This window comes from Salmo salar, chromosome 19, assembly GCF_965601325.2.
Source record: "Salmo salar chromosome 19, fSalSal1, whole genome shotgun sequence".
Lineage (NCBI taxonomy): Eukaryota > Metazoa > Chordata > Actinopteri > Salmoniformes > Salmonidae > Salmo > Salmo salar.
In genome coordinates, this window is record NC_138309.1 from 79,412,831 (window position 1) to 79,423,061 (window position 10,231).

Below are 10,231 nucleotides of genomic sequence, written 5' to 3' on the forward strand. Positions count from 1 at the left end.
TCGGGGGGCTAATTTCATGCTTTCTCAGTGAACCTCATGGAGCCACCAGCGAGGTAATGAACCGGTGGCGAAGCTGGGTTGGATACCATGGACTTCTACTGTGGGAAATCAGCTGGAAGACTTGTCCTCCATTAGGACTAGTTTGTCATCAATTTGTTGGGTATAAGGAGGGAAAATCCAGAAAGTTGCAGTAGCCAAACAAAACCCTTCCACTTCCCCACAGGAGCCAAGCTGTCCAGAATCTAGCAGTGCTGCCACTACAGTATTGTATGTATCCCACTCTAAGTCCCCTATTCATCATGATATGGTTTCCTCTAGGGTGTACGTCTGGAATCCATATGGAGATTAAGTTGATAAATGGTTTGTTGGAGATTTGGAAAAGCATTTCCGTGCTGAAGTCTGTTCTAAACATACTATGAAGCTGCTGCGTCGATATCACTGCTACGATCTTGATTTAGTAAGATAAGTCTAAAAAACAAGGAAAACACTTTTCAGGAAGATTAAGTATTCATAGAGTATCCATCAACATGATGTTATAGTCTCACATGTATTTTCTGTTGCAAATGGAAAAGTAATCTCTTTAAAAAGAAAGGCCTGGCCAGCTTAGGTTTTGCCCAACTTCATAACTAGGTCTAGCCCTTATAAGGGTCACAGTGCTCTAACTTTAAGTGTTCTGTTGACCCCACTTAACATCGCACAACCCACTTGGGGCTCGTCCAACTCTGCCCCCCCCCCCGTAACCACTTCTTAAAATTCAGAAATACTTACATCTGGCCGGGGAGGACAGGAGCAGGACAGACAGTGACCCAAAAATTTGCCACGCTCATAAAAACACCCTGAAATGACAACACCGAAGCCAACACCAAGTCTCAACCACTCACACACACGTAAATACATTCGGGGAGATGGGCCTAAATCCACAGTCACAACATCGATGTCACTTTACAGCCACTTAATTTCATACTCCATTTCCTTAGAGTTGGCATTAGGTATGTATTGAGTCTAACTCCACATTTAACGTACTACCCACTTATGAATATTTACAGTTGCAATATAGGTTAAGTACCTTTCCCTGGGGGTAAAGAGAGTGTCTGTCCCCTTCGGGCAGAATATGCTGTTCACATATCCAAATCCCTCAGCACTTCTCCCCATTAATGCCTGTGATGTTTTAATGGCTTTCTGTTTCATCTCCCTCAGTTTAACTCACACAGACATTATAGTAAAGCAAGGCAGCACTTGTGAACAAGCTCAGAGGACAGCTATTAAAGATAATTATGATAAAGATGGAATTACAATACATCTAAATATTTACATGACTCCCCTTTGAACACATATTTGAGGAGTTGTGAGAATTTCCAGAAGCATTCCTACTGCTTCCTGCACTGTGTGGAAACCACTCAACTAGGAGTCAGGAGAGTATGCATTGTGCATATTTCAGTGTATTCCAGTAAATGTTAAATCTGCATCTTAAAACACAATGCTAATTCATTAGAATCCATTGGTGAGGAGGCTACGACCGAGGAGGGTTTTTTTGGTGCCCACCACTGAGATTATAATTTAGGAGACACATTCATTCCTCTGACCTGTGGAGAGATGTTGTCTGATTGCCGGGTGTATTCTTAAACCGTATCCAGTGGCTTATTGTCTTGTGCTGGCCTGGATTTAATATCAGTCCATCATGTGTTGAGACAGGCCCGGCTGGCCATGGGATTAGGACGGTTTGTGTGCGACAACGTTATTTAATACAGTGGGCCGATGACCCTCATTATGGATTAATCCATCTAAGATTTTGCTGAATGTACTTGGACACTCTTACCTCAATGATTCCCTTGTGGCGTTTGTTCTCAAAACGTCTCATCCCTATCGTGCTACAGTTAAGCTCCTTCTAAATATTATTTGTAGAAGTTCTGACTACTTGAAGACATGCTGGCCCCGACAGTGGTTTAGCGTGTCTTTAAGATGAGCAGTATAACAAATCGTAAGTAGTAGCAGAGCTTTGACTGCTTCTCCTGGGAGCCGTTTCTTCTTTAAGTCATACACACAGTCAAAAGTTTGGACACACCTACTCATTCAAGGGTTTTTCTTTCATTTTACTATTTTCAACATTGTAGAATAATAGTGAAGATATCAAAACTAGGAAATAACACATTTGGAATCATCTAGAACCCCCCCCCCCCCCCCCCCCCCCCCAAAAAAATTAAATAATAAAAGTGTTAAATCTAAATATATTTAATATTTGAGATTCTTTAAAGAAGCCACCCTTTGCCTTAACAGTTTTTCACACTAAGACCTAAAACCTCATGTAAAGATCCAACAGATTTTAACACCACGTCAACAGAGCTTCAACTAGAGCTGACCCCTCCTGTCTCAGCCTCAAGTATTTATGCTGCAGTAGTTTATGTGTCGGGGGGCCAGTGTCAGTCTGTCACATCTGGAGTATTTCTCTTGTCTTTTCCGGTGTCCTGTGTGAATTTAAATATGCTCTCTATAATTCTCTCTTTCTCTCTCTCGGAGGACCTGAGCCCTAGGACCATGCCTCAGGACTACCTGGCTTGATGACTCCTTGCTGTCCCCAGTCCACCTGGCCGTGCTGCTGCTCCAGTTCCAACTGTTCTGCCTGCGGCTATGGAACCCTGACCTGTTCACCGGACGTGCTACCTGTCCCAGACCTGCTGTTTTCAACTCTCTAGAGACAGCAGGAGCGGTAGAGATACTCTCAAAGATCGGCTATGAAAAAGCCAACTGACACTTACTCTTGTGTTACTGACTTGTTGCACCCTCGACAACTACTATGATTATTATTATTTGACCATGCTGGTCATTTATGAACATTTGAACATCTTGGCCATGTGCTGTTATAATCTCCACCCGACACAGCCAGAAGAGGACTGGCCACCCCTCATAGCCTGGTTCCCCTCTAGGTTTCTTCCTAGGTTTTGGCCTTTCTAGGGAGTTTTTCCTAGCCACCGTGCTTCTACACCTGCATTGCTTGCTGTTTGGGGTTTTAGGCTGGGTTTCTGTACAGCACTTTGAGATATCAGCTGATGTAAGAAGGGCTATATAAATACATTTCATTTGCCTGTTTTTGGTTTCACTGCTTCCCACCCCTGTCGGTGTTTCCAGTGGGCCCCAGAGAGATGACAGTTTCAATGAGACCACACACTGACGGGACAATTAATACCATTAAAATGTTCCTCCTTGAGCCAGTCTTGCCCTGGTCAGGGTCATGGCACTCATCCCAAAACTGGGTAAACCTAAATTGGCTTAAGAAGGCCTCGAGACCAGGCTGGGAAATATTAAAGTCATATGATTTGTGTTTGACACCAGTACAAAGAGGTGGAACACGTCAAGGAGGCTGCGCTGTGGCAGAAGGCACTAAGATTCTCAAATAAAGGCAACATGGAGCAGAAATGTGATATTTTCAGAAAACAAATACTGCGAGATGAATATCTGGCGTAAACCATGAAGGCAACACACAGCTTGGCTATTTTGTTCCATTTTGTAATTTTCCATCAGTCTCACTAAATCGGTGTCTCTTTACTGTTGACAAGATGCCTGATTAAGCCTTTCTGACATGGAGAGAACCCTGGACAAAGGGGATGATGAATGTAACAAACTATCACTAATAGGGTGGACTTCACACTTCAGAAAGCCATAAATTTAAATCAACAGCCAAACAGTTAATCACGCCGCAGAGCTAAAGACCAGCCCCTTTCAACATCCCCAATTAAGATGACTAATAAACATTCATTCAAAAACGGCCCTTCTGCTGGCTTTACAATAAATAACAGCGGCGTGAGCGAAATAATTATAAAGTCATAAAATATATATACTGTATTTTATATATATATATATATATATATATATATATATATATATATATATATATATATATATATATATATATATATATATATATATATATATATATATATATATATATATATATATATATATATACACACATTTGGCGCTACATGGTCCATGCAAATATATAGGCCTTCCACATTTAGCAGAGACAGAAATAAATGACAGGGATTAGCACTGGGCATCACGGTTTGGAAACAAACACAGCTGAGAAATAAAATGGCTTCATGGGAGGGTTCAGGGGGATCCAAGGGTTTCACAGCAGTAGACATACTAGGCTGATAACCTACACTGAATCATTCCCTGATGTTTAGGCCATGCTAAAGCAGAGGTGGGCCCCATTTCCTTTAGAAAACCTCTGGGTGGGTAGGGTCAAGGGGGGCGGGGGGTGCATTTCTCAAACTTCCTTTAGGAATGACAATGACTTTTAGTCACAATTAGATCAGAGGAAAATTAACTCCTCTCATGCCTGAGAAGAACACCGTAGCCCCAAACTGTTAATGACCCGTAATGACGACTCCACATTGCCACAGATGCAGGATGACAGTAATGGAGAGATTTGCCTGCGGTCATACTCATATATCCAAGGCAGCGAGACTGGGAGAGGAGGAGGGAGGATCTGCAGCAGTGTGGGCTACTCACCTGCCCCCCCTTCCTGTAACCTGGTTCCTCTTCCAGAAAAACAACATGCAAGGAAGCAGGAACAACAAAAAAAACAGCCTATCCCCAAGAAACAACATGCTAGTAACAGTAGCGGCCCTATGCTGATGGTTTGGAAGTGGGGCAGGGGTGGTCCTTGGTGAATTAATTAGCTGTTTTCCTGAGCGCCTAGACTGACACACGCACTTACAAAGGCCTCTAGCGAAATTCAGTACACCCCATTATCCATCAGGAATTATGAATACGTAAATCATGCGAGAGCTTCTTTTAATATCAGCAGTTCATTAAACCTGACGGGTATGCAGTGCAAATCGCTGACTGGACCACCTGGCCTCTATTGCCCTCACTGTATAGGCATGCTGGCTGATTCATGAGTTTTCCTGCCCATTTCCCTGTGTGTCCGGCTGTACCCCCACACTCCAGAAGGGCCGAGTTTAATTAAAGAGGGTCCTGTTTGCTCAGCATCTCTTTCAGAGTCACATCTAATGGGTAATTATACTGTCTATACCCAATTACTTTAAACCAAAACACTGGCCGGCCCCTTGCCCTCCCTGGCCTGAGCATAAAGACGCCTCACTTCTGCTATGGTAGTGTTCATTAGGCACAAAATGGAAGAACCAAGTTAAACGAGAAAGCACTGCCTGAACCTGTTCGGTTTTCTGCAGTGAGGAGGGGGGGGAGGGGGGGGGGGACATTTTTGCAATTTCATGGAAGACTTTCTTTGTGTCAGAAGAGCTGGGTATGTATGACAGAAACACAATAGTGGACATGAATAATAACAGTTAATTACTTACTGTGTGTTATCATTATGAGGGCAACTATTCCATCTTGGGATGGCTGTGGAGATTTTAATTTCATTCTCCACTGGTGCAGATAGCCCAGCAGAGCTCCATCTGTCTGGGCTGTATGTGAACAACCACTAACTCTACTACAGTTTATATAGAGAGCTATTTGACTGGTTATACCTCGTGTGCTGGGAGTCTGTCTTAAAGACAAATTATTTTAGAGTGGGTAGTTGAAAAGAGGCGAGAGACAGCAACAGTCCACAGAAAGGCTGTGTGGCCAGGTCCAGGTCCAAGGAAGAAGAACCATGAGCATTATGCAGCGTATACAAAAGGTCTGCAGCTCGGCACATCAACTATATATATAGCAGTGAATGGACGGAAGAAACAGTGCAGGGAGATATCCATCCATCTGGGACAGCCAGAGGATATCCTGGGTTTCATGGTCACACAAGACACACTAATGCAATCCAGAATGCATTAGGGTCACTCCAGCCAGGCCCTGTGCGGTGTCCAAACACAAAGCTCAGCTGAGCAAAGGCTACAAACAATCATGTTCATCTCTTAACAATTTAGCCCTACTTACAGCAAAGCAAGAGAATAACCATTCAACTTCACTTCTTCAAGATACTCATTTTGATGATATGTTTGCCTTGACTGACATGTACTGTAGCCTGATCTACCGTGTAACATTCAGTGCATGTCTATGGGCTTCTACAAAAGTGAAGTGTGGTAGCCTATGTCTAACTTCTCATAGACAACTAACTTGAGTGATGCAAGCAGGGAATTGCAATGCAACTGCCTTAAATGAATCTCTCCTTGCATGGTTGCCACCAAGGATCAGGAACGCATGCAGGCAATGTGATTGTAACTACTGAACGTTTTGGGAAAACAACAACTGCAGCCACTTTTTAATTAGTTTGTTAGCAATCATTTTTACATTAAATAAAAAGGCTCTTAATTTGCATGTGTAATTCCATCACTGCTTTGTTACTCCCTGTTTGGCAAGTAAACAAAATAGTTATTTACATTCTATTATAAATAATTTGTTTAGCAAATATTTGCCTGTTTGTGCTTTTTAATATTGGTGGCGGAGGAAAAGGTTATTGGATGAGGTTGCGGACCAAATCCTGAGCCTCAAGAGATCCCTTGTGTGGAGCGTTCTGTATGTACGATGCTGCCACCATCAGGCATTACACGTAAAGGCATTGAGAGGCAGAGATAGGGACAGTTTCGCAGTCCCACATTTATTCAAGAATCTAGTAGATAGGCTACTTACATGCAGAACTGAAAAAAAACCCACATTGGTTACTGACGTAGATAAATAGCATGGGTATACTGCCAAAAAGTGCATTTTTATTACATTCAATTATGTCATTTTTGCACAAGTAGATGGAAACAATTACAATAATAGACGTGTCTGGCTCATTCAATTAGAATACAAATGTGAGTGAGAACTTACTTCAATTGCACCTATTCAAGATTTTATTTAGTCTACTTTAAAAATTAATCACAACTTTATATAGCCCCATATAAAGTTGTTTAAATTAGACTTTATAAAAAGACTTGAGTAAATAGGCCAGTTAGTTTGCCTAACACATTAGGGGAAAATCAGCTAAACACATTCAGAGATGTTTGACTAAGAAAGCAAAATGCACCAACCAATGCATTTGCTAAAATGTCATTCTTCAGACAAATACCGAAAACACTTTTCATTACATTGAACTAAACAACCATCATCATCCTCCCATGTAAAACTAAAAACAATACACCAATGCTTAACATGTGGGATCAGGGCCGGAATACCTAACAGGCATGCAGGGCACATGCCCCAGAGCCCATAACCGCCAGGTGGCTTCTAACCAAATAATAGTTTGTTTGTTTTATGGGGCGGAGTTGGGAGGCCGCCCCAGATAGCATATCTAGAATTGCAGGAAATTAGCTATAAAAACACCACATTTTTCTCTTTCACCCATGGCAAAAAGTGTAGAATTGCAAGAAATGTACTTTAAAAGCACAAGATTATCACAAAATATGTTGAAATGCTGTTGTCCTAAAAAAAATATGATATTATATATATATATACACATACACACTCTTGGGTCGGTACCCCAAGGGCCCCAAAGCAGTAGTCCGGCCCTGTGTGCCATTGAGTATCATTATTACATCTACTTTAAGAAAAGAATGCACAGTTGTAGCATTACTGAAGGAAAACAGATGTATTTGTTGGCCTAATGAATAATTTATGATCCTCAGCGGTCGAAGGCATTTTATGTAGGTGTCACTACAGTCCCTGGTTCGAATCCAGGCTGTATCACATCTGGCCATGATTGGGAGTCCCATAGGGCGGTGCACAATTGGCCCGAGTTTGGACGGGGTAGGCTGTTAATAAAATACATAGTTACATGCTTCCAATGAAGTTCAGATGAGCCACAGTTGAGATGTGAAATGCAGCTCTCATCCAGTAAAACACAATCAATTTAGATCATACCAAATCATCTGTATAACAATCCATAAGATATAGTTCTCCACAACTGCCCTTCACTGAGGCGTGTTGCCAATACGCAATGACACAACAATAATATAGGTATTCTAGTCTATTTCAAGAAGCAGGAATAGGAAGTTAGGTTATTAGACTTCGATTACTTAAAATAGTTTAGCATATATAAAAAGTTACGGTTTGCTTTGATAAGGTCTTCAAAGATTTCATAACTTTTCAGACAAGTCGGTGTCAGTCTGACAGTCACCCAACTTGAAATGGACCTGAAATTGACCGCATCAGAATAAAAATACAAAGTAGCGCACAGAACATTTCCCTCTCCAAATAGGCTGTCAAGGGACACCTAACAGCTATTAAACTCTTCAGCAACTACAGTGGTTATGGATGACAGAAATAATTGCAATTTTGCCAAAGTATTCTACAGCCACAATCCAAAATGGAAGAGAATCTCGACATTCTGCTACACTGTATTTGGTAAAATAGCGTACCACAGTGCTGACTACATTATAAAAGTTTCAAATGAGCTGGTCTGGGGCACGTTGGTCTGTTAGAACTACTTGAATAGATATATTTACTGATGGACAAGGGGACATTAAAACAACCATATACAAACTCGTCATCAGCTCATTTCTCTGGCAAACAATGAAATTGTAGTCTAAGTAACATACAGGGGCTCTGGGCTGAAAACTTGGATGTAGTAGTAGGTTTCTACAGGCACAGGACTGCCCTCCAGACAACTTCGGAATGCGTTGTTCTGCAGAGAGCGCGACGCACCCGTTATAACCTACTAGATCAGGCTACTTCAAATCAATAGGTCTTTGCACAAGAAACAAAATACACTACACAATAAATGACGAGCCTTACCTTTGAATACTTCTCCTCGAACTGTAAGGAATAAGCTTCCCGCGGCAATGAGACAAGTTAAAAGTCTTTCCATTGCGGGAGAGTATCGCAACGTAACCCCCAGCTCCGGGGTAAAAATCTATTCTACTCTTCCGCTCTGACAGAGGAAAATATTCAGTTCTTACAGCTAACGTGCCCGGTAATGGGAGTGTTCCTCTGTCTGTCTTTCCCGACTTGGTTACTTGTGCATCTTTCAAGCGGCTCCGCTCCGGTAGTGACTTGCTGGCTGCCAGGAGGAAACTAACGTCACAGCGAACACAGAGCAGCTCAAGACACCGCGCGCTCCAAGAGCTGTCGGTATTCAGATGGAGTGACTTTGGTTCTCTTTCATACTTTCATCCAACATTTGATACAATTCTTGATGGAAATACGCAACGATAGACACTTCACTTGCAAATAGGTTTGTTTATTCTATTCTCGCCTATATCTATGTTTTAAACGGTGGAGTGAAAGTTTCAGATTGTTGTTTCAGACCGGTTTGATACAGCTGTGGTTGATAAAGACAGGGAGGAGCATCATTTTTAAAGTCAACTATGAAGATTCCTAATTAGGCTCCGAATTTGAGCGTCCTTGCGTCATCATATTGCTTCACAATTAATTGAGTTTCTTATGTCATTAATAGCATTGCACTATTCTTTGAGGGAGGGGGGACTTTTTCATAACATAACTGCAATTTGAGCTTTTTGTCTCAATGCAAATAAATATACTAACCTAAAATTTCTCTGACCACCTTGTTATGGTGTTATGATTATTTTTCCAGGTATTTTAGAAATGTTCCAGTCTGAGAATAAATCAATTTCCCAGGTAAACCGGTATTTCCCGCCAAGACCGGAAGTGTCATTCAAAAGCGTTATATATTTGTATTTATTTAACTAGGCAAGTCAGTTAAGTTAAGAACAAATTCTTATTTACAATGACGGCCTACCAAAAGGCCTCCTGTCGGGACCCGGGCTGGGATTAAAATACAATTAATGTAATAAAAATATATAGGACAAAACACACATCACAACAAGAGAGACAACACAACACTACATAAAGAGAGACCTAAGACAACAACATAGCAAGGCAGCAACACATGACAACACAGCATGGTAGAACCACAACATGGTAGCAACACAACATGACAACAACATAGTAGCAACACAACATGACAACAACACAACATGGTAGCAGCACAAAACATGGTACAAACATTATTGGGCACAGACAACAGCACAAAGGTCAAGAAGGTAGAGACAACAATACATCACACAAAGCAGCCACAACTGTCACTAACAGTGTCCATGAGTGAGTCTTTGAATGAAGAGATTGAGATAAAACTGTCCAGTTTGATGTTTGTTGCAGCTCGTTTCAGTCGCTAGCTGCAGCGAACTGAAAAGACGAGTGACCCAGGGATGTGTGTGCTTTGGGGACCTTTAACAGAATGTGACTGGCAGAACGGGTGTTGTATGTGGAGGATGAGGGCTGCATATAAACATGTCTGGATTTGTTTAGAGATTTGATCAGCATGACAATTCTA

The 10,231-nt window shown here is 41.7% G+C and overlaps 1 protein-coding gene across 10 annotated transcripts in view; it reads right to left on the reverse strand.

Annotated features, from left to right (window-relative positions):
- LOC106579657 (receptor-type tyrosine-protein phosphatase mu) overlaps positions 1 to 9,207 on the reverse strand; it is a 283,633-nt gene extending 274,426 nt beyond the window's left edge. For 6 of the 10 annotated variants that reach the window (XM_014159791.2, XM_082965987.1, XM_045702733.2 and 3 more), the window contains exon 1: positions 8,674 to 9,206. In XM_014159791.2, the coding sequence (XP_014015266.1) occupies positions 8,674 to 8,746 (73 nt within the window). In that variant the 5' untranslated portion in view covers positions 8,747 to 9,206. Of the gene's footprint in view, positions 1 to 8,673 lie in introns of all 10 variants that reach the window. The other 4 variants (XM_082965986.1, XM_014159789.2, XM_014159785.2 and 1 more) reach the window with 1 other exon arrangement.
- Positions 9,208 to 10,231: the final 1,024 nt, after the last annotated feature.